Below are 25,032 nucleotides of genomic sequence, written 5' to 3'. Positions count from 1 at the left end.
AAATTACCTGCCCCTACACATTTTTGAGACAGGGTCATTACACTTCCTTCTTTCATCCCCTTCCTGCTAAGCCCTCTCACCAGCCACCCACTTATTTCTTTAGCTATACCTTCTGTCCCTACATTTTCATTCCTCTTTTTCTGAAGCTGTATTTACAACCTTGTTTTTTATATTCTAACTCAAAAGCTGTGTAACAATGAGCCCTTAAATCCCAGCCCTCGGGAGGCTGAGGCGGGAGCATCTCTGTGAATTCGAGACTGGCCTGGTCTGTGTAGCGAGTTCCCTGACAGCCAGAACTCCAGAGCGAGACCATGTTTCAAAAACAAAGCAAACAAACAAACAAACAAAAGGAAGCTAGAGGTGACCTCAAGAACAGCCTAAGAAAAAAATCCTCCTGTCCCACCTTGTCCACCTCCCCTGCTTAGGACAGGCCCCACCCCCCGCCCCCACCAAGAGGGCTGCGCTGCGCATGCTCAGCCGCAAAGGCCTCCGGGAGAGGGTCGGAGGCGGCGGGGCTGTTTGCACTGCAAAGCCAGGAGAGGATATTCCCGCCGTTGGGTGGAAGAGAAATTATCCAGCCCCGCGGAGCGGTTCGGCCCGGCTTTTCCGGAGAGAGGCGGCCTTCCTCCCGTCCCGAGGAGGGTGACGTGACAGGTGGGACGCCCACAGGTAGCCGTGACCCTGGCTTCCAGGGTTCCTGGCGCTCTGGCCTCTGCGGCGACCGAGCTTGGTGCGTTTGGTCTCTTTGCGGCTTCTTTGCTCTGTCTTCGGGTTACACCTGTGGCTCTCTTTCCATTAAGCAGCATTTTTTTTTTTTCCAAATTTAAAACAACCTGGGCGTGGTAGCGCTTCCTTTTAATCCCAGCGCTGGAGAGGCCGGGGAATCTCTGTGAGTTCGAAGCTAGCCGGGTCTATAGAGTGAGTTCTAGGCCAGCCGCTGTTGTATAACGAGACGTGGTTTGAGAAAACAAAAATACTGGGCTGGAAAGATGGCGGCAAGTAGTTGTATCTGTAGGGTTATGTGAGTGAAATTTGCAAGCCAATGCCGGTTGTGGTTTTCCAAGCCTTTAATCCTAGCGGGGAGGCAGAGGCAATTGGATTTCTTGGTATACAGGGCAAGTTCTAAGAAACGCGGGGCTACACAGAAACCGTGTTTCAAAAAACCAAGAAAGAAATTTGCAAGCCAGAACTCAAAAGGGATTGGTGCAAGCTTGTAATCACCCCAGTCAATACAAGCAATTTTAAGTATTTTAACCCAGATATCAGAAATGGCTATTTTGTGTTTCTGTTAGGTGTTACTGCTTTGGAGATACATAAATATTTAATACTTAATATATAATACAGTTAAGTATGGCTTGTCTTTTTATTTTTGTTTTCAGGAAGTAGCTTGCCATTTAGCTGGAACTAGGAAATCTTTCAATCTCAACCTCCCGAATGCTGGGATTATAGGCATGAACCACTGTACTCAACGGTTTTATTACCCCTTCTTTCTCACTGTTGTGTGACAGGACTTTATTTCCTGTGGGGATAGAACTCACTTCTATTCACATGAGATGAAGAGCTCAGAGAGCCCTGTAAGTAAACCTCACCCACTTCCTAAAGCTATTTTTGAGTTATTTACCTTTTAAGGAGCTTCCCTTTGGATGAAATATTTTAGTCTTTTTTGGTTTTGTGTATCCCTGGCTTTTTTGGCTTTGTGATCTCTGTAGATTCGGCTGGCCTCGAACTCACAGAGATCCACCTGCCTCTGACAACTGAGTGCTGAGATTAAAGGCTGTACCCTGCGGAATTATGTCAGTCTTGAAGAAACTGCTACAGAACACATGCCCACTTCTCCATTTAACTTTCAGTTTTGATCTTCTTCCAAAAGTGGCCCCCAGCTCGCTTGGTATCCACCTAAGTAGGCCCTTAGCTTTTGTGTTCTTCTTGCCTCCACACCCAGCTAGTCTCTACATCGCATCCACTTGCTCTACGTTCAATATACTGGACAGTTACCTTGCAGGTGTACAAATCTCTACTGGGGTTTTGGTCTACCACTTCAATTAGGGGAAACTGAGTTAGTTCTTGGGTCTTACAGTAAGCCTGTGACATCTTTCCATTTACTTAAAGCTTTCTTAATTCTCCTGACAAATGTTTTGACTTTAGTTTGGAAGACTTGAAATCTTCCATTTGGTTTATTTCTATTTTTGGTGTTTACTGCTTCCCCCAGTGTTGGGATCAAACACGGTGCTCTGCCGTTGAGCTGTACCCATTGCCTCTTATATTTGATGAGTGCTGTAATTCCAGCACTCTGGGAGGCAGATGCAAGTGGATCTCTGTGAGTTCAGGGCCAGCCTGGGCTTCAAAGCAAGTTCCAGGACAGTCAGGGCTATACAGAGAAACCCTGTCTTGAAAAACTAAAAGGAGGAGGAGACGGTTATATTTGTATTTTTTATTTCTAGTATAAAGAATAGTTTGGGGGTTTTGTTTTTCTGGAGCTAACAGTCAAACTCAGGGCTTCAGTCCCCAACCCCTAAAATTTTTAGATACTGACCTTGTTAAATTTATAGGCTCTTGGGGCTGGAGAGATGGTTCAGAGGTTCTGCACACTGGCTGCTCTTCCAAAGGTTCTGAGTTCAATTCCCAGTAACCACATGGTGGCTTACAACCTTCTATAATGAGATCTGGTGCCCTCTTCTGCCATGCAGGAAGAATAATATAAATAATAAATAATCTTTTTTAAAAATTTGTAGATTCTTTGGGGTTTTCTGTATATACACAATCATGAAATCTGTGAATAATGACAAATGTACATTAGTCTGTTTTCCAATATCTATCTCTATCTCTCTTTCTGTTTTTTTCCCCCAAGACATGGTTTTCTCTGTGTAGCCCTGGCTGTCCTAGAACTGGATCTGTATATCGAGCTGGCCTCCAACTCAGAGAGATCCACCTGCCTCTGCCTCCTGAGTGCTGGGGTTAAAGGTGTGCACCACCACTGCCCAGCAGTTTTGATTTTTTTTTTTAATCTATTTGACTAAAATCTCTAGTACAGAAATGAAATGGTAAGAGAGAAATTTTGTTTGTTTTAGGGTCTTAATTAGCTCAACTAACTTAGAACTCACTGCAGCTTTTGAATTACAACTTAAAAAACATGGTTGTAAATAACAGTTTCAGAAAAAGAGGAATGAGAAAGTAGGGATTGAGAGTATAGCTAAAGAAATAAGGGGATGGCTACTGAGATGGCTTAGCAGGAAGGGAATGAAAGAAGAAAATATAATGAACCTGTCTCAAAAAAGTGTAGGGGCTAGCTGGGTGTGGTGGTGCACACCTGTGATCCCAGCACTCTGGGAGGCAGGGGCAGGCAGACTTCTGTGAGTTTGAGGCCAGCCTGGTATATAAAGTGAGTACAGGACAGCCAAGGCTACACAGAAAAACCCTGTCTCTGCCTCCCTAGTGCTGGGTTTAAAGGCCTGCACCCCACCGCCCTGCTACTAACTTTTTTTTAAGCTGTGATTCAGCCAAATTTCTTTGTAATGTTTTACCTATGAAGAATACCTTCCATGATTCCAGTGGCTGTCGGAAACCAGGCACAGTACAAACCACGTAGGTTTCATTTAAAGGCAATTCCTTGTGACTTTGCTTTATGGAACTTGAATTGTCGGCATTTTAGCTCTTGTTCTTGTGGAATTTTTTTTTAATTTTAGGAATTTAGATTTTATGTATGTGGGTGTTTTGCCTGTGTGTATGTCTGAGCACTACATGTCTGGTACTCAGGATGGCTTGAGTAGGGTGTTAGAGCCTCTGGAATGAGTTATGGATGGTTGTGAGCCAACATGTAGGTGCTAGAAATTGAGCCCAGGGTCCTCTGGGAGAGCCTGCTCTGAACCGTTGAGCCATCTCTCCAGCCCCTCTTTGGGATCATTTTTAAATTAAAAAAAAAAAAAAGTTAATTAGTAAAAACATCATAATAGTCAATCAGATAACCCCTAGAAAGATGAAGTTTGGCACACAATTTAAAACTTAAGGATTGCTGGGAGGCAGAGGCATTGGGATCTCTCTGAGTTCCAGGACACCCAGAGCTTCAGTGAGAACCTTATTTCAAGGAAGGAAGGAGGCATTGTCATCTCTGAATTTTTCCAGTTCATACTTTTGGGCTGTGGTTCATTGTTGCTAACTCTAACCAATAATAAGAGATTACTGTATTTTTATTTGTTTTTGGTCTGGGGTGGGCAGTGTATTGAACCTGGGTGTTATGTAGCTCACAGTTACCTTGAACTCCTGATCTTCCTTCCTCTCACTTCCAAGTTCTCCTATTTTGGGGTTTATTTTTTGAGATGTAAGGAGACTTTGTATGAAAAAGAAAAGAGCCAGGTGATGGCTCAGAGGGTAAAGACTTCAAACCTCATAACCTGAGTTTGAGCCCCAGACCCTATATAAGGAGAGAATAAACTCCCATAGGTTGTCCTGGTATATGCATTGCTACTTTCCCCCAACAAATGAATAAATGCAATTAAAAGGAAAACAATTTTACATTTAGAACCTGGAAAAATGGCTTGGTGAATAAAGGTGTTTGCACACAAGCCCAAGATTAATGACCAGACTTAAGTAGTAGAAGCTGAGAACTAATGTTCCATGTGTCCTGAATACAGCCCCCAGGAGACACACACACAGACACAGAAATTAAATGTAATTGTTAAAACTTTTAGTTATCTGTGTGCGTGCAGCACGTGCCCGTGTGGGTTTCAGCACACCACATCGGTGTATGTAAGAGCCTGAGGAGGCCAGCAGAGGGCATTTCTCTTGGAGCTGGAGTTACAGGTGCTGGGAACTGAACCCAGGTCCTCTGTAAGAGCAATAGTGTGCCCTTCAACATTAAGCCGTCTCACTAGCCTGAAATGTTAAGTTTAAACATTTTTTTTTAAATTGGGAACTAATGGGTGAGAGGCAGAAACCACACCCAGCTCACCAGAACTTGATGTTTAGTCCAGTTATACAAATTTGTCTTGTCGTTTTCTGTTGGGCTGGCCGATTGCCTTGAGTATACTGTGTACATATTTTTAATTACCTGTTTTTGGAATGTTCAGCAACCCAAAATTCAAGAGAAAAAACACATTTTCAGACAGTGGCAATAGAATTAATCGTAACTTTCCTTGATCAATAAAATAGCCAGTGTAGTCTACTTTCTAAACTTGCCTTTGAATATTATGCTGTTGTGGGTTGGGTTACATCCGGGCGTAACCTCTGAAGGGAAAGGTGCACATACATGTAAAGGAAACACTGTGTTCTCCCTGTCCTGTTTCTAAAGCTCTGCAGTGGAGTGTCTTCTCTGGTGTCCCCTGGCATGGATAAAATGCTTCCCGCAGCCCCGGCCACGGCTGTTCAGCTTTCCTGTTGTGGCTGTAAAAGAGCTCTTCGGAAGGGACAGACAGCTTTTCAGAGGAAAGGGTCCACTGAGCTTTTCTGCTCACGACTGTGCATCGGTGACCTCGCGTCACCCGCCGTCGCAGCAGCTCCTGTCAAGAGGATGTGCTTAAACTGCTCCAGGTAGGTCACTTAACAGATGCCGGTGCCTTCTCCTTTGCTGCGTAGATCCCGGTCAGGGTGTTGGTTATCTGAAGATGGGAAACCTTGGTGACAAGAAAAGAATTTGCTTCTCTTTCCAGTTCTTTAAGATCACTCACAAGTAGGTTCGGTTGTTGAGGGGTTTTGCAGATACGTGCAAGGGCACAAATGCACTGAGAATTTCTTCCTTAGCATTTGTTTGTTTTGCTAAATAAATATGAGAGTTGCGAGTATTCAATCGTATGTTGTCTGCTCAGAACGTGGATATGGTACGTTACTTTTTTTTTTTTTTTTTCAGTCAGGCACTTACTCAAGATATTTTCTCTTGTTTGTTCCCAATTCCCTTGGAGTTTTGTTTTGTTTTGAGACAGGGTCTCACTGTGTAGCCTCTGGCTAGCCAGGAGAGCAGGCAGGACTTCAACTCACAGAGATCTCCTGCCTCTGCTTGCTTTCCAAGTCTGGAACTCTACAGGTGTGTGCCACCAGGCTACCCTACCCACACTTACTGAATAGGCCACAGGCCTTTGTAGGAGAGTGCTTCAGTTCCTGACTTGGCTGGCACTTCGATGTTGTCTTTTGTTTCAGGTCCGATTTTCTGGAACTCTGCTTAACTTTATCTTTGCTCTTGCTTTTCTTTTTCTTTTTTCAAAGGCTGTGTATTTTATTTCATGTGTGAGTGTTTACCTGTATGTCTGTGCATGCCTGGTTCCTACAGAGGCCAGAGGGATTTGATCTCTTGAAACTGGATTTACGGTTGTGAGCCACCCGTGTGGGTTTCTGGAAATTGAACCCAGGTCCTCTGCAAGAGCTCCCAGTGCTCTTGACTGCCGTGCCACCTTTCCAGCCCTCCTGTAGGCACTAGTTTTTCAAACACTACTTCACTTGGGGGCTCCTTATAGCTTATACCTCCCTTCCAACCCCCAACCTCGGGTAGGAGAAAAAGAAGGTTGTAAGGAATGGGGACATAGCCCTCTTTACTTCTTCCTGCTGGGTGGGGTCATAGGATTCTTTTGGGGGCAATACCAGTATCTGTCATCAGGAAATCCAGAGGGCCAGGTCACCAGCAAACACAGCAACAGGACGAACCAGCAGCAGGGAGTCCTCCTCCAAGCCACCATGCCCTCTTCCTCTGGGCTATCATATTTATTTATTACATATCTATCAGAAGAGGGCGCCAGATCTCATCATAGATGGTGTGAGCCACCATGCAGTTGCTGGGAATTGAACTCAGGACCTCTGAAAGAACAGCCAGTGCTCTTAACCACTGAGCCATCTCTCCAGCCTGGGCTATCATATTTATACCCCTCCAAGTCCTCAGAATTCAACTAATTCCAGCTGGCAAAGACCACGATCCACACAAGACAATTAACAGGACAAACTAAAATTCCCCACTTGGGACTAGAACAAAAACGTTTACATATCACAAACCAAAACGTCCACAGTTCTCTGTCTTTGCTTTTCTCTCCTACTATACTATGTCTAATGACAATTTTTCTCTTGGCTATAAGTTGTAGGTCACTCTCTTCAGCCTACTTTCTCTTTCTGCAGACTCATAAACTGGAAGGGACATTAGAGATCACCTGATGCAGACCTTTTCTTTTGGTTTTGAGGAAACTGAGTCCCTGCGAAGTTAAGGCCCTGTGTTGCTATGGTTAGCATATACACACCACATTACTAGCTTTGCTACATATCACAGGCGTTGAAAAAGACTCATTTGAGAAGGAATTTGCTGTGTAAGTTGTTTATTTAAGGTGTGACGATCAGGTATGAACAGAAATAGGAAACAACTTGGGCCTCCTCGGGAATATTTATTCATATATATGTATATATATTCACATACATAGATAGATGATAGATAGTTGTTAGAAATTGTGGATTGGTTGATGGTAGACATGCTTAGACTGGGAGAGACCATCAAGGTTCATAGTAATAACGTGTTTTTATGGAGACTTGTAAGATTTATTTGCACGTATGAATGTTTTTGCCTGCATGTGTGTGTACCACATGCCTGCCTGGTGCCTGGGAAAATCAGAATAAAACATTGGATCCTGGAGCTGTAGTTATGGGTAGTTGTGAACCAACATGTGGGTGCTGGGAACTGAGCCAGTTCCTGTGGAAGAGCAGCTGGGGTTCCTAACCACTGAGCCATCTCTGTAGTTCCTTAAATTTCACACTCCACAGCATCTTTTAGGTTTTTCCCGGTGGTTTCTCTGTGTAGCCCTGGCTGCTCTGGAATTCACTCTGTAGACCAGGCTGGCCTCAACTCACAGAGGTCGGCCTACCTCCTTAGTGCTGGGATTAAAAGCCTACGCCACTACACTCAGCTGAAGTCCCAACATTTTAAGTCATATTTAAGGTTTCTTTTTTTTTTTTAATCAATGATTTAGTATCTTTAATACTTATTTTTTTTTACTTAGTGAAACAAAATGAAGGATAACTTTGAAGATGACATTAAAAATATTGTTACAAAGAGGAGATTTGTTATTGAAAACTATTTAAGATATGTTTAAGAAGCATTATTTCCACACTGTAGTTTACAAACAAAAAGTTCTGAAGACAATCATCCCAGTCCAAAACAGGCCTATTCGATAATATTTAATGTATTTAAGGCCAGGTCACACCTGTGCTCAGTTATTTTTAACTAACTGTAAGAATCCTTCTAACGTGGTTAGATTTTTTTTTTCTTTTTTTAATTTTAAACTTTATTATATTAGAAACAATCACTTGGCTGGAGAGACAACTCAGTAGTTAAGAGCACTGGCTGCTCCTCCAGAGGTTGAGTTCAATTCCCAGCAACTACATGGTGGCTCATAACTGTCTATGATGAGATCTGGTGCCCTCTTCTGGTGTACATGCAGGGAGAAAATTATATAAATAATATATAGTTATATATTATTTATTATATATATTATATATATAATAGATAAATAAATATTTTTTAAGCTTTCAAGTATTAAGACTTGATCCAGCTAGAGATGGCTAATTCAGATTTTCTAAAATTTTTAATTTTTATCTAAATTTTTCTAAAATTTCTAATTTCTACTATTTTATTTATACTATGAGATGTTTTTCTCAAAATAGCAGCCTTTCTTCCTTTTCCAGAAAATATCTAAGTTCCGTAGACAGTAGTTTAGCATGTATTCAAATGATGATTCATGAAAAAGATGGCTGTGGTTGTAACTCAGATCTCCTTTATAGACTTTGTCTTAAGATAGTAATCAACCTGATAGACAGGACCAGTACTTTAAGCCTGTGTCCCTCTTTATCACTGTGCTGGTTAGGTTTCTGTCACCTTGACAGGAATGAGAAGGAACCACAGTTGAGAATATGCCTCCAACAGATTGACCTGTAGACAAGGGCATTTTCCTGACTGATGTAGAGGCCGATCCACCTGTGGAGGGTGCTACCCTTGGGCAAGTGGTCCAGTGTTGTCTCAGACAGCAGGTTAGAGCTGGACAGCAAGCCGGGAAGCAGCAAGCCTGTGGTCTCCTTCAGTTGGTGCCCTTACTTCCTTCAGTGCTGGATTATGACCTGGGAGTTGTAAGGCAGGATAAACGCCTTCCTCCGTGAGTTGCTTTTGGTCACGGTCTTTATCCTAGCAGTAGAAGCAAACTAGGATGGTCATGTGGAATATTTCTTTTCAGATTTATTTGGCGGGGGGGGGGGGGTTGCCTGCTTATATGTCTGTGTACCAAAGTATGCATTGCCCTTGGAGTGCAGAAGAGGGCACCAGAGCCCCTGAAACAGGAATTACAGACAGTTCTGAGCTGCCATGTGGGTGCTAGGGATTATCAAGGTTCGAATTAAAATAACTTGAAAACGTTTTATTAACAACATCCTCAATTTCAGAAACGTAATTGGCTTGTTTTGTTTTACAGTAAATGCATGGCAGAAGGATCCCAAGAGCTCACTGCCCAACCACTGTAGCCCAGTGACTCTGGCTCCCAATTCAGTGAAAGACTGGGTCAGGACAATACAGAGAGCAAGAGGGAAGATACCCAACATCCTGCTCTGGGCCCCTCATGTGCGCACGCGCGCGCACACACACACACTCATACACACTCATCAGTTACTTTATATATTTATTGTTCTGTTAACAAGCATTTGTTGTTTGTTTTTAGAGACATTTTAAATCTGAAGGATATGAAGAGTGTCCCATTGGAGGATAGTAGCTGTAACAAAAACTTTTGTAGCCAATCTTGTCTTTCATCATATGAAGAGAAAAGGAAGCCATGTGTTACTGTGTGTTCTGACAGCACTTTAAAGTGCTGCGTGTGTCAGAAGACATCTGCTGTAAGTCTCAGTCATGTTTAACCCTTAGGAGAATTCTGGTGATTCTGCTTAAATGCCTTTTGTTACTGTTTCCGTCTTTGCAGTAATGCTGACTTCTCAGATTTTCTTTCTGCTGACAAGTTTCACTGGGAATTAGTCTAAGACCTGTGATCTGTAATCTGCCTCACATACTTCAGGTGAAGCACGGGGTCCTCACGTCAATAGTGCAGAGAATGCTAGCTCAGAGAAACCGGTGAGCAGAAAGAACTGCTGTCCCATCAGCTAGTCTGTGAATGTGTTTGCTATCATTGGGGGAATCTTTGATTGATAGTTGATGAGGATGAGAAAGACCTTTGGGTACTTCTGAGAACACCTATGTCTTGGTGGACTGCGATGAACACAATTACTGGTTTGATCCCTTTTTATAAAGTCAGACTAGTATATATCTTGATTGTTACATGATGCCTTGTGATCTAGTAATACATAATCCCAATATATGAGACAGGGCTAGGTGGAGCTTCGATTTTCAAGCCAGCCTGGCCTACTTACCAAGTTCTAAGCCAGTCAGGACTACATACATAGTGAAACCCTATCTTATAAAAAGAAAAGAGGGCCTGGAGAGATGGCTCAACGGTTAAGAGCCTTGTCTGCTCTTCCAAAGGTCATGAGTTCAATTCTCGACAACCACATGGTGGCTCACAACAATCTAAAATGTGAACTGATTCCCTCTTCTGGCAGTTGTAAATGCAGATAGAACACTCATACATAAAATAAATAAATCTTCTAAAAGAAAAGAAAGAGGGCTGGAGAGATGGCTGATTTTCCAGAGGATGTGGGTTCAAACCCCAGCACCACACACATGGCAGTTCACAACTGTAACTCCAAGATCTGACACACTTACATAGACATACAGGCAGGCAAAACACATAAGGTCAAGATAAGTAAAATTTTAAAAAAGGAAGATGAAAAGGCAGAAGGAGAGCTGTATGTGGTGGTGCACACTTTTAATCCCAGCTCTCAGGAAGCAGCGGCAGATGGATCTCTGAGTTTGAAGCCTGCCTGGACAACAAAGAGAGTTCCAGGACAGCCGGGGCTGTTATACAGAGAAACCCTGCCTCAGAGAACAAAACAACAACAAAAAGCAGAAGGAATTAAACCCATGTGCGGCATTCTCATTCTAGTCATGGTAGGGAAACAGTCCATGGATAGGCAACTGATCAATAGGAATATGATCCTTATTGTCTTTAGAAGGGGATTTTTTCTATATAGAGTAAGGCTGCTAGGAACAACAACAACAAAAACAAAACAGGTTACACTTCAAGGGAATGCTAAACCTACCTCCCAGTACTATTAAGAATATGAAACTTAGCGGGAGGTGGTGGTGCACCCCTTTAATCCCAGCACTTTGGGGGCAAAGGCAGCCAGAGCTCCTAGTTCAAGGCCAGCCTGGTCTACAGAGCAAGTTCCAGGACAGCCAGGAATACACAGAGAAACCTGATTTTGAAAACAAAAACAAATTTATTTATTATGTATGATAATATACATATATATCATGTACATGCAACTCATACTGAATACACCAAAATATCAGGAAACAGATCTCCAGGCTCCTTTAGTAGGCACAGTTGAGTGTGCCTTCATCCTGATGACATTGTCAGTGAAGCTGGTGCCATCAGGGTTTCTTGATCTGTTGGACTGCTGCCTACAGAATGCCTCTGTGAGAGCTGGAGGTATAGCTCAGTGGCAGAGCTTTTCATTAGCATGATTAAGACCTTGTGTTCATCCCCTAGCACACAAAAAAAGAAGGGGTCCTTCTGTCTGGAAGGAGGAATTTCAGGAGCATTTTATGTTTTAATAACAGGATGAGGAGCCAAGTGTAATGGCTGCCTATGATTACAGCAGTCTGGAGGCAGAGTTAGCAGATCTCAGAATTGGAGTCAGCCTGATCTATGTAACCAGGTTCCAGACCAGCCAGAGCTACTTGTCTCAAAGAAAAAGATATACATGTTAATAAAAGAATAAAATGAAAATCATCCTCTGCTTTCCCCTTCCCCGTTTTTTTCTTCTTTATTTCTATTTCTTTGTTGTTGTTTTAAAAGATTTATTTATTTATTTTATGTATGTGGGTGCTCTGTTTTCATGCGCACCGGAAGAGGGAATCAGAGCCAATTACAGATGGTTGTGAGCTGGGAATTAAACTCAGGACCTCTGGAAGAGCAGCTGGTGCTCTTAAAGGCTGAGCCAACCCTGCATCCATTTTTTTTTTTTTTTTAATGTATTTACTAGGTATACAATGTTATGCCTGCACACCAGAAGAGGGCATCAGATCTCATTATAGGTGATTGTGAGTCACTATGTGGTTGCTGGGAATTGAACTCAGGACCTCTGGAAGAGCAGCCAGTGCTTTTAACCTCTGAGCCATCTCTCCAGTACCCTCCCTGACCCCCCCCCCAACACCCCAGTTTTTCCTGGTAGGGTTTCTCTATGTATCCTTGGCTGGCCTAGAGCTGGCTCTGTAAACCAGGCTAGCCTGAAGCTCAAGAAATATGCCTGCCTTTGCTCCCCTAGTGCTAGAATTAAAAGTATGTGCCACCACAACTTTTTTTTTTCTTCTTGGTTGTTTTGGTTTTGTTTCTTTTTATTTTTAATTTAATTTTTGGTGTTTTGAGACAAGGTTTCTCTGTGTAGCCCAGACTGGCCTGGAACTCACAGAGATCTGCATGCCTCTGCCTCCCAAGTGCTGGGATTAAGGCATGAGTTACTGCACCTGGCTTTGGTCTTTCTTTTTAAAGATTAGTTTATTTAGGAGCTAGAGAGATAACTCAGGACTTACTATCCAGAGGACCCAGTTCAGTTCCTAGTACCTACATGGTGCTTATAGCCACCTGGAACCCTGCGACCCCTTCTTCATTGCGTATGCATTATTACTATTATTGTTGCTGTGAAATGATCGGATAATTTTCAGATAAACTTGTCAAATTGTCTCATTTTGTTGTTGCAGCCTATACTCTCTTCTAGTGTTGAAGGAAGTATCGAAATTTGTTATTGTTTGTAATATTTTAGCTAAAAGCAGTTTCAGTAGGTATGCTGAGTGTTTTTAGCATTGCATGTGATATACCAGAAAAATGAATATTATTTTTAATCTCTAAACAGAAACCACCCAGAATACTTAGATCTTTTCCTTGCAAATCACTGAAACTGTCAGATGAGATGATTGTGATTACTAATGACTTGGGGAGCATAGAGGTTCTCTGCTCTGTTTGTTTTTCTTCATACAACAGTGCTGTCATGGAATCTTCTCCAGGTAATCCCCACCAGCCTCAAAGTTGTACCAAGTACTGGGATATGACTGCACTTTGCTTTTAGTTTGTAACTTTGATTAATTTCCACGTTAAAGTAACTTAGAGTCCCAAACGAGTGCTGGAGGATGGCTTAGCAGTTAAGAATGCTTGCTGCTCAATCATGAAGACCCAAGTTCAGGTCCTAGCACCCTTGTAACAGCATTACCTCACAAATAAAATAGTCTTTATTTTAAAACACTGGAACAGACTGTTAATGTAGCTCATTGTCTGAGTGCTTGCCCAGCTTGCATGAAGCCCTGGGTCCGATGCCCACTGTGGCTTAGGCCAGGTGTGATGGTGCACTTGGAGTACGTGGAGGGCAAGCACTCTCCTGCAGCCTTCAGCACAAAACCATTTACCACTGAACAGTACTTGCTGCTGGATTAACAAGGATTTTTGTTTATTTTTGTCAGTTAATGTTTCCATGGTGCACAGTGCTTCAAAAGAGAATCTTTGTCCAAAGAAATATCCAATTCCTGTTATAAGCAATATAATGTCATTTGTAAATGATCATGTTGACCTGCTCGTGAACACTGATCTCTTACAAGGTAAACAGACATTTGACATAAACAGTGTCTTGTCATACTGTTGAATCTGACTGTCTGTCTGTCTGTTTTCTGATACGAAATAAGCTATGTGAACTTATGGCACTGTTGAAGTATGAGGTCCTGAATATGTGCTTTATTTCAACAGGTACACTTTCTTCCGGACCTACAAATGGTATTATAGATGTAAGTTTTATCCTAATTTTTTCAATTTTAAACAGATTTCATTTGTGTGTGTGTTTTCATTCATAGCTATGGTTTTATAAACATATATATGCTATAAAGCATTGTGGCGGGAGAGATGGCTCAGCAGTTAGGCATTCTGGCTTCTCTTTCAGAGGACCTGGGTTCAATTCCCAGCTTCGTGGCAGCTCAGAATGACCTGAAACTCCAGGTCCAGGGGATCCGAGAAGCCGTCTATTGGCCTCTGCAGGCAGTGGACACACAAGTGATATACAGGCATACATGTAGGCAAAATACCCATGAACAATTAAAAAAAATTTTAATCAAATTTAATTTTAAAGTAGTATTATATTTTGCTCTGAGGTTTGCTTGTCTTCTTTTAAGGCAAGATCTCACTTTGTAACAATGGCTGGCCTTAAATTCACAGAGATTCTCCTACTTCTATCTCTTAGAGTGTTGGGGATTAAAGGTGGGTGCCACCATGCCCAGCCTCTTTTTTGATTTCTTTTGTTTTTCGAGATAGGGTTTCTCTCTGTAGCCTTAGCTGTCCTGGACTGGACTGACCTTGAACTCTCAGAGGTCTGCCTGCCTCTGCCTCCCAAGGACTGGGACTAAAGGCATGAAACACCACTAACCAGCATCATGCCCAGCTTCTTTTCGAATGAATAATTCTAGTTATCTGAGTAATAGAAATTATTTTTCTGTAGTTACACACCTAGAACAGCTTTAAACATTTAATGCTGAATCTAGATGGGAAATAATAATTGTTAGTGCTGCTCAAGGAGAGTCTTACACTATAACTTGTCCATTTTACTGTGCAATAGATGTGTTTCGATTTTTTTAATTACTTGAAAACTGCTAAACCAAGTATTATTTTATCATTTTTTTGTCTAAGAGCTCACGCAGTGAATCCAGTAGTGATGTTGGCAGCAGTATGGAGCAGCCACGCCTCCTCCCATCCTCATCAGGGCTCTTTGAGGACACCGCTGGCCGCAGTGGGGAAGTACAGAACGACAGAGAGGCAAGCCAGGATTCTACGTACAACCTGGAATCTGTGAAAGTAAATGATAGACCGTGTTATTCAAAGTCCACAGCCACAATACAAAACGTTCAAAAAGAGCCACAAAATAGTAGAAAATCTTGGCGCCCAGGTTTTCAGCCTATGAACACCAATACTAAGAATGATGTTGCATTCTGCTATTCTTGCCACTTGTTCTACCAGAAAAGTTTTAGCTGCCAGAGACAAACTTTTGCAAAAGGAACTACTGACTGGGAGAAAATGCTGGAAAAATTCAGAAAGCATGAAGAGAGTGAAATGCATTTAAAGTCATTGCAATTTTGGAAGCAATACCAGTTTCTTGACGATCCACATGATGATTCATCAGGTCTTTCAAAACATACTGAAGGAAATAAAAAGTACCTAAAGCTCATCATTGAAAACATTTTATTTCTTGGAAAACAATGTTTGCTCTTAAAAGGAAATGACCAGTCTATTTCATCCATTAATAAAGGCAATTTTTTGGAATTACTAGAAATCAGAGCAAGAGATAAAGGAGAAGAAGTGTTTCGGCTTATGAGTTCACACATTGACTTCTATAGTAGTTCAGAAGTCCAGGGGGAGATTATTGAAATAATAAAGGCTGAAATGTTACAGGACATTGTGAGTGAGATCAATATCTCCTCAGCTTTTTCAATAATATGTGAGGAGATAACTGATGGTGCCACAAAGAGACAGCTTTCCGTGTGTGTGAGGTACCCACAAAAAACACCACGTGCTGTCTTTGTTAAAGAAAGGTTTCTGGGGTTTGTCACTATTGAGGAGATGGCAGGGGCCCATGTACACAGGCATATCAAAGCTTACCTGCAGCAGGTTGGAGTTGATTTTAATAAAATATGTGGCCAAGCCTACGATAGTGCCACAAATTTGAGGATAAAGTTTAATGAAGTTGTAACAGAATTCAAGAAGGAAGAACCAAGAGCTTTGTATGTACACTGTTACGCACATTTTTTTGAATTAGCAGTAATTAGTTTTTGTAAAGAAATAAAAGAACTCCGAAGTACACTAACTACGCTCAGTTCTTTCTTCAACACTGTTCGTGTGTCTGGAGAAATGTTGGCAAGTTTGCAAACCATGTGTAAGCTAAGTCAAAATAAAACTTGTGAAAGACATACCTCACAGTCATGTTGGACAGCCCATGATCATTTGTTACTGTCTGTGACTGACTGCCTTCCCGAGATTATTGAAACACTGGCGTCTGCAGCGCGCCAGGCCTCAGGCACAGCTGTGGCCGATGAACTCAGTGATTTGTTGGTGATGGTTACCAAGTTTGAATTTATATTTTGTTTGAAATTTCTTTATCGAGTGCTCAGTATTGCAGGAATTCTTTCAAGAGAGTTTCAAAGTGAAACTGTTGATATCTTTTCTTTGTTTTCAAAAATAGAAGCAATTTTGGAATGTTTGTCTTCTGAAAGAAATGATACATATTTCAAAACTATATGGGATGGAGCAGATGAAATATGTAAAAAAATAACCAGCAAGGGTTTTGATGTTGAAAAACCCTTTTTTCAAAGAAGAAAAATTCAGAAGACGGTAGATCCTGGCAACTCAGAGCATGTGTTCTTTCTTACTTCAGCAGATGAACATTATAAAAATAATATTTATTACCAAGGTTTGGATACTATATTAAAAAATTTAAAGTTATATTTTTCAGAGTTTGATTATTGCAAAATGAAACAAATTTCAGAGTTGTTATTTAAGTGGAATGAACCATTAAATGAAGCAACAGCCAAACATATCCAGGAATTCTATCGGCTTGGTGCAGACATTATCCCTGAGCTCAGATTTTACCGGCAGTACGCAAGTCTCAATTTTGTCACTGAGTGTGGTCCCTTAAGTCTCTCTGACCTTGGCTGTTTGTTTATTCAGCATGGTCTCCACAATAACATTCCCTGTATGTCAAAACTGCTACATACTGCTCTATCTTGGCCAATTACTCCAGCAAATAGTGAGAAGTCATTTTCCACACTGCCTCATCTTCGAACATACTTACTCCGCACCAAGGGACAAGAGAAGCTGAGCAGCCTGGCCCTGATGGCTGTCGAGCAGGAGCTGGTCAATAAATTGATGGAGCCTGAGAGACTCAGTGGACTCGTCGAAAAGTTTATCAGTCAAATGAAAGAGCCATAAGACTTAAAACTTTGCACCTAATTAAAAGAATTCTGTGGTTCTATTGGAATCCTGGTACAGTTTTGCTTTTTAGTTCTTTTGAGATAGGGTCTTACTATGTAGCCTAAGCTAGTCTTGAATTTGTAAGCACTATGAGTAACCAACCCTCTTACCTTCTGTCTTTTAAACTATGACACACTGTGTTGGGCACATGTACAGTTAACACATTTACTGAGCAAGTAGTACATACCAGACAGTATTTTAAGTGCTGGAGATCCAGCAGAGAATTAGAGGAGTCTGGAGTCCAAAGGAATGTAGAAATCCAGTTAGAAGTCAGACTTAGCAGCCACACTCCTGGAATCTCACCATGCTGTTTCCCCAGGACTGTAACTCAGTTGTAACACACTTGCTTAGCATGCAGAAGGAAGTCCTGTAATATCATCATGACTGACTGCTAAGGATTATTTCCATTTTTATTTAAAAACCACTGCTGGGAAGCTAGTAAATCTACAGGAGCAAAGGATTAGAGGCCTAACTGGAATAAGACCCTGGCACCAGCAGAGATACGGAGTGGCTGTGAGTTTAACGTTTGAAAAACAGAGTGTGAACTAGGTAGTAATCGCCCTTAACATCTACGGTAGCTCATTCCAGGAGGAGAGAGAGTAGGGATGTAGGGAGAACTTTAGCAAAAGCCAGATTCAGCTTTGATTCTCTCACCCACCTGCTTCATTTGAGGAAGTTTAAGCAGGTAGCACCTGACCTTCATTCAGGAGCAGGAAACTCCATATTTTCAGATCTGGGCTGTCCAGAGCTTCCGCTGAATTCTGGGCCCCCAGTAGTCACATGGTCAGTCCTGCTATCTTAATTCAATCCCCAGGAAAAGCTGAAAGCCAGAGCAGAGGGAGCCCAGCCCCCATGCCTTTGAGGCAGTTGATGGAAGAGGGCCCCTTGAGTTTCTGTGATATAGAAGGGATCTGGGAGAGGTGGTGTTTCCTCGGCCGGATACAGAGCAGAGCTTCCCAGACTGGAACCAATTCCATGGGAGCTACAAGACCCTAGAATTGTCCTGTGATCCGTCTCAGTTTCCCTTAGATCTCAGCCACTGAACTGCACCTGCCCTGGCAAGTGCGTCTCCAGCCTCCGTGTCCTCAGGGTGGACATGTGGTGGACAAAGCCTGTCAGTTCAAGTCATGGTCTGGTTACTCCCATCTTCATCGACTGCACTGTCTCTGTTACACCACAGCCCAGTTTGTGCCAGAATTTGCTTGTCTCTCCTGTCATCTCTGCCAGAGATCGCTTGCTGTTACTAACCATCCAATCCTCGAGAAAAATCCTAGAGATCCTTAACTGTACAGCAAAGGCCAGCATCTCAGACTGGGACCAGCAAAAGCATAGGCAGGCAAACATAAGGCTGGCTGTCTTGCAGCGTGGGGTCCTGTGGCTCTCCGGCATGCAAGAAGGGTCTCTAGCACTTGGGTTGTAGGAAGGACTGGTAGTTGGCATAGTGGGGAAGTTAAGGGTAGACCAGCACAGCTAGGCCATCATGTACATCTCTCAAACTAGCCAAAGCACTTTCTCTAGTCCTACTAAGAGAAAACACCTTTAATCCCATCACTTAGGGAGGCAGAGGCATGGAGATCTCTAAGTTCGAGGCCAGCCTGGTCTAAAAAGTGAGTTGAGGACAGACAAGGCTACACAGAAAAACCTGTCTCAAAACATACACGCACAAAAAAGCCACTTCCCACTTAAAGCCTTTTTTAGGATACATGTTGTAGAAGTGGACGTAGGGATTGCGGTTTTGTACTTCTTAAGCTTTAATTAGGCCCTAGGCATACTTTCACATTACCACCAGCATATCTGCCTTTTGTCTTAACATTGTTCAACTGTTGTTAACTATCAGTCTGCTTCTGAGTGCATTAAGAGCTGCTTGTTGGGAATAAAAGGGAATTGACCTTACATTGGATGATGATTTCATGTTTTGTTTTGTTTTTTTTAATCCTTTGGGGTTTTAAAAATTATTTATACTGTATTCTGCCTGCGTGTGTGCCTGCAGGCCAGAAGAGGGCACCAGATCTCATAAATGGTTATGAGCCACCATGTGATTGCTGGGAACTGAACTCAGGACTTTTTGGAAGAACATCCAGTGCTCCTAATGTCCTTAAAGCCATGAACTTACCTGAAGTCAGTTTCCTCTTCCACATGTAGTTTCTAGTTTGGGTTGTTTAGTTTCCAACTTCTCAGAGAGTCAAGGTTGATGGATTCTTTTTTTCCAGGTACTTGGTTGATTCTGCTTTCTGGAAAGTAGAACAGGTATTGTGACATTCTAAGAACAGCCTCACAAACCACTCCCCAGACACTGCTATCAGTCAGATACAGATGGTTTGTTGAATGCAACACCCCAAGACTGTGATGACCAGGGACACAGGAGCTTGGGAGCCTAACAGTGATGTTGACTTGTTTTCACAGCAGGGTTTTTATTTTTTTTAAAGATTGATTGATTTATTGTATATTAGTGCTTTATCGGCATGTACACCTGCACGCCAGAAGAGGGCATCAGATTGTAGTATAGATGGTTGTGAGCCGCTATGTGGTTGCTGGGAATTGACTTCTGAAAGAGCAAACGGTGCTCTTAACCGCTGAGCCATCTTTCCAGCCCCTCACAGCAGGGTTTTATAGAAAGAATCAACTGCAAAAGACATGGGAAGGGGAGTAACACTTTTTGGTTAACTCAACGAAAGAATATTACATTTTTGGCTAATTAGACAGTATTATCAGCTAACCTTAAAGCTGATTGGTCCTAAGTGAGGAAGGGCTTAGTGTCTTCTAGAGTACATCCAAAGTCTATATAAGGGTGCAACTAGAGTTTGGCCAAGTATGAAGATAACAAAGTATGAATTACAAGTAAAATATGAGGTCAGCTTCACCCTCTGAGAGGGAATGTTAGTGTCCGCCATGAATAACTACTTCTAGGAAGCAGAGTTGAAAAGTTTAAATTTTGAACATAATTTCAAAATGGAAGCTGAATACAAGGATGGCTACAGCTATGTCAAAGAGCAGGCTTCAGCAGTATCTTTCTCAAGTACCTATTGTAGTGGAAGTTTTGGTTTCTTTGTAAACTCAGTTATGTAATATGTTTTTGTTTTAATCCCAAGTGTGGGCTTTTAGTTGGGCTATAGTTTGTCCACACTATACTCGGTTCTAATTGGTTAATTCTTAAATCCTGATAGACAGATAGTCCCCAGCTTATAATAGTTTGGCTTAACAGTTTTCAACTTTAAGATAATAAAAAAGGGTGGGGAGATGGCTCAGTAGTTGAAAACTTTTTCACTTATACAGAGGACCTGGATTTGATTCCCAGCCCTGACATCAAAGCTAACGCTATCTGAACTCCAGTTGCAGAGGACCTAAAACCCAACCCTCTTCTGGCCTCCAGTAGTACTGCATGCACATGGTAAGTAGATCTTGGGAAAGGGGGGAGAGAACTGAGTGTGACGTCACACGCCTATAATCCCAGCACTTGGGAGGCAGAGGCAGGAGGTCTGCAAAGCAAGTTCTGGGACAGCCAGGGCTAAACAGAAACCCTGTAGCTCAGAGGTGGAGTGCTTAACTGGTGTGGTCAAGAAGTTTGGTATAAGGTGGAGCGTCACAAGAGAAAACAAACATGACAAACAGGAGAAACCATACTTTTGAATTTTGAGATTCGGCACTTTCCTAGGCCCCCACGGTAGAGTTCTTTCATTATGCTGTCATTATGCTGGGCAGCAGTACCAAAAGCTCCCGGTCGGCCACCAGGCTCAGATTCTCAACAAGTACACTCAACATGGTGCCCTGTGTTGGCTAAGCTATGCTCTTCTCAGCTCAGAATGATCTCCATTTCTGGTGTGTTGATTTATTGGGATATTAACCCTGAACTAAGGGGCATCTGTATTCAAACTTAGGAAACTGTGAATGTACCTGAATTAACCACGAACTTAATTGTAGAAACTAGTTTTAGGCTCTTTTTTTTTTTTTTTTTTTGTGGGGGGGTGGGTAGGAAAAGTTGTCTCACTATGTAGACCAGGCTGGCTTTGAACTCACAGAGATCCATGTGTCTCTGCCATCTGGAGTGCTGAGATTAAAGTCATGCACTACCTTTCTTGGACTTTAAAATTATTTTTGGATTTGGCTTGGAGGGTAAAGCTGTAGCTCTCACATGGAAATCAGAGGACAATTATCAAGAGCCTTTGTCTCCACCATGTAAGCTCCAGGGATCAAACTCAGGTCATCAGCAAGATTCTTTGTCCACTGAGCCATCTCTAAGGGGCCTGCATTTATACTTTTTATTCCTAAAGTGAAGATAAGGCAAGAACTTAGCTGGGGACAGAGCTCACTTAGCATGCACAGAGCACACAATCGGGCCCCAGAACTGCAAAATTAAAGACAAGAAAAAAGAAAAAGGAACCCACTCATAAGGTTATAAGGATTAAATAGATTAATTCATGAAAAGTGTTTACTGAACTATTTTCTCACAACATATATGTTGCCTCATCTTTGCACTAGCTTTATTTTTCTTTTGAGACAAGGGTGTTTTTTTTGTTGTTGTTTTTTGTTTTGTTTTAAAGATTTATTGATTATGTGTACAGTGTTCTGCCTGCATGTTTGCCTGCAAGCCAGAAGAGGGCACCAGATCTCATTATAGATGGTCATGAGCCACTATGTGGTTGCTGGGAATTGAACTTGGGACCTTTGGAAGAACAGCCAGTGTTCTTAACCTCTGAGCCATCTCTCCAGCCCCTGTTTTTGTTTTGTTTTGTTTTGTTTTGTTTTTTTATGTAGCCTTGGCTGTCTTTTTTTTTTTTCTAATGTATACAATTTTCTGCCTGCATGTACACCTACACACTAGAAGAGGACATCTCATCATAGATGGTTGTGAGCCACAATGTGGGTGCTGGGAATTTAACTCAGGACCTCTGGAAGAGCAGCCAGTGCTCTTAACCTCTGAGCCATCTCTCCAACCCTAGCCTTGGCTCTCTTGGACTCACTTTGTAGACTAGGCTGGCCTCAAATTCAGATAGATCAGCCAACTTCTGCCTCCCAGGGTGCTGGGATTATAGGCATGTACCATTGTGCCCAACTCTCTTCACTAGCTTTTAAAGTATTAGCAAAAAGTCTTCAGAGGAAAGTAAGTTTCCTGGGTTCTGTTTTGTTTTTGCTTTCTTGCTTTAAAGCATTTACAGCTTTACTCATACCTGGCAAAGCAATCGGGTAGATTTTCCATGTTTCATCCTTGGAGATTCTAAGTAGTCTGGGGCAAAGATTATGAAACTAGTTTTTAAATTTCCATAGGTGATTTTGATAGAGTCAACTTTGGGAACCAACTACGTTACTGAACAACTTTCAAAACAGTTGTACCCTCTTGAGAGTGTATGGTTCTAGCCTGAACAAGGGATACAACATATCCTGTGAGAAACCGGGATGTAATAACTGGATGGCTGACAACTGGTTTGCTCCAGCCACATGCTGAGAGCAGCTTCTTGAGAGACCAAGCTCAAGTACTGTCTCTGCCAAATCAAATGTATAGAAAAACCAAAAGAAAGGAGGACGAAAGAAGTGAGAATGATAGCAAGGTTGTCTCAGCAAATCTCATAGGATCATCATTCATGGTGGTTTGAATAGGTTTGGGCCCTACAGACTCATGTGGTTGAATGCTTGGCCCACAGCGAGTGGCATAGGAGCTGTGGCCTTGTTGGAGAAAGTGTGTCACTGTCTGGGTGGACTTTGAGGTTTCCTTTTCTCATACTCTGCCTAGTTTGGAATGAGAGCCTCTCCCTGGCTGCCAGTGGAAGACAGTCTCCGCCTGGCTGCCTTTGGATCAAGATGTAGAATTCTTGGCTCCTCCATCACCGTATCTGTCTGGATGCTGCCATGCTTCCCACCATGACAGTAATGAACTAAACCTCTGAAACTGTAAGCCAGCCCCAATTAGATGTTTTTCTTTATAAGAGTTGGCTTGCGGCTGGAGAGATGGCTTAGAGGTTAAGAACGCTCACTGTTCTTCCAAACGTCCTGAGTTCAATTCCCAGCAACCACATGGTGGCTCATAACCATCTATAGTAAGATCTGGTGTGCCAGCAAAATGTTGTATAAATAATAAATAAATCTTAAAAAAAAACAAGAGTTGCCTCGGTCATGGTGTCTCTTCAAAGCAATGGATACCCTAGCTAAGACATTATTGAATCTAGGATAAACATAAGAATTAATAATTTCCTAGAAGTGCTTTGATCTGGATGAAATCTTTGTAGAAGAGAGTGATTGTTTTCTGCTATATAGAGAGTTGTTTTTCTGAAGGAGGTTTACAGCCTTTTCGTGACTTTGGTCATAAGATGGTCCTGGCACACCTGGCATGTCTTACATTATTGAGTACTGCAAACAGTACACAATAAGGACTAAAGCTGCAGAGATGTGATGTTTTCCTTCAGGAAACATTTAGGTGAGGGGTTTTGATTTGAGGAACTTAGTTTACCCAAAAAGCTTTTGTGTAACAATCAATAGATATGCTTTTACCTGGCTGTTTGACATTCAGTTCGCAGGGGCTGGATCTCCCTGCTGCCAGCAAGGTCTTAGTTCAGCCTTGAGTTACCCTCTTCTTTGGGTCAACCCGTGTAGCCCAAGAACACTGGCACTGGTTGGTGGCAACACATCTTTAATCCCAGCACTCAGGAGGCAGAAGCAGGCTGATCTCTATTGAGTTTGAGGCCAGCCTGGTCTACAGAATGAGTTTCAAGATAGCCAGAGCTACACAGAGAAACCCTGTGTTCTGTATGTGTGGCTATTTAATCTACATCTATGTCTGTGCACCACAATATGCCTGTCTGATACTAAAGGAGGCCAGAAGAGGGTGACGGATCCCCCGAAACTGGAGTTGCAGATGGTTCTCAGCAGCCATGAGGGTGTTCTAAGTAAAACAGCGTCCTCTGGAAAGGACCCAGTGCTCGTAACCACTGAGCTATTTCTCCTGGGCCTTGTTTTTGTGTATGATGTATATGTGTGCAGGCCTGAGTTTGATTCCCTTGAACACATGCAGTGAAAAGAGAGAACTGACGCAAGTTGTCCTCTGACTTCCACATATTTAAAAATAAGTAAATATTGTAATAAAATTTTCTCTAAAAGAAATGTCTTCTTACATAGTAGTACAGCAGTACTTTTCTTTTTCTTGACATCTTGAAAGAATCCTGGTCCTTGTTAAATAATGGTATTTAAATCTGGACAGTGGGGCCACATGCCTTTTAATCACAGCATTCAGAGGCAGGTGGATTCTGTGAGTTCAAGGCCAGCGTGGTCTAGGCCAGCATGCTCTACAGAGAAACTCTGTCTCATAAAAACAAACTAAGTAAAAACAAGTTGCCTTCATGAATGATACATAATAGAGTTGCTCTACTCATTTTATAGAGAATTTTAACTGAGTCAACTAGAACAGTTAGTTTCAGGTCATCCTCCAAAGAGCTCGCATCTTGCTTTAAAAAATGATGCAGGAGCTTTTGAATCTAGAAGCCACTTGATTTTTTTTTTTTTTAGCACATTTTATATTTTGAGTTGGAGAGATAGCTCTGCTGTTTAAAAAAAAAAAAAAGATTTTTATGTTTATTTTACATGTATGATTATTTTGCCTTCATGATGTTTACACAGAATGTTTATGTGGTGCCCACAGAGGCCAGAAGAGGGCATCAGATCCCCGGAGGTGGAGGTACCTACGGTTGTAACCAACCGCCGTGGAGGTGCTGAGAATAAAAACCAAGATCCTCAGGAAGAGCATCTAGTACACTTAACCAATGAGATCTCTCTTCAGCCCCTCCTTGGTTGTTTCTTGAGGGTTTCTATCTGTTTGTTTTGTTAAGACAGGGCCTCTTGGTTGTTTTTTAAAGACTTATTTATGTACCTATGTAAGTATGTAAGTATATGCCACGTGAATACAGATGTCCTTGGAGTCTAGAAGTGATGTCTTCTG

At 42.1% G+C, this 25,032-nt stretch overlaps 1 protein-coding gene across 4 annotated transcripts; it reads left to right on the top strand.

Moving 5' to 3' along the window:
* The first annotated feature begins 513 nt into the window (after positions 1 to 513).
* Zmym1 (zinc finger MYM-type containing 1) lies at positions 514 to 19,003 on the top strand. Of its 4 annotated transcripts, XM_055611172.1 has the most exons (8): positions 514 to 654; positions 1,509 to 1,574; positions 5,285 to 5,523; positions 9,663 to 9,834; positions 12,967 to 13,117; positions 13,568 to 13,702; positions 13,848 to 13,885; positions 14,778 to 19,003. In XM_055611172.1, the coding sequence occupies exons 2-8, from the start codon at positions 1,554 to 1,556 to the stop codon at positions 17,067 to 17,069; spliced, it is 3,048 nt and encodes a 1,015-aa protein (XP_055467147.1). In that variant the 5' UTR covers positions 514 to 654; positions 1,509 to 1,553; the 3' UTR covers positions 17,070 to 19,003. The 4 variants fall into 4 exon arrangements, with proteins under 4 accessions (XP_055467147.1, XP_055467148.1, XP_055467149.1 ...); XM_055611173.1 differs by lacking the exon at positions 1,509 to 1,574; XM_055611174.1 differs by lacking the exon at positions 1,509 to 1,574 and having other exon boundaries at positions 514 to 730.
* Positions 19,004 to 25,032: the final 6,029 nt, after the last annotated feature.

The sequence above is a fragment of the Psammomys obesus genome, unplaced genomic scaffold, assembly GCF_907164565.1.
Source record: "Psammomys obesus unplaced genomic scaffold, mPsaObe1.curated_primary_1811, whole genome shotgun sequence".
NCBI classification, from domain to species: domain Eukaryota; kingdom Metazoa; phylum Chordata; class Mammalia; order Rodentia; family Muridae; genus Psammomys; species Psammomys obesus.
Note: the sequence above shows the minus strand (reverse complement) of the source record. Positions and strands in the feature narration are given on the sequence as shown.

Bases quoted from the DNA above. Each gene is read 5' to 3' on its own strand.
- Zmym1 (XM_055611172.1), top strand. From the start codon at position 1,554: ATGAAGAGCTCAGAGAGCCCT. The intron at 5,524-9,662 runs GTAGGTCACTTA...GTTTGTTTTTAG, and splicing joins ATGTGCTTAAACTGCTCCAG to AGACATTTTAAATCTGAAGG. The intron at 13,118-13,567 runs GTAATCCCCACC...TATTTTTGTCAG, and splicing joins TGTCATGGAATCTTCTCCAG to TTAATGTTTCCATGGTGCAC.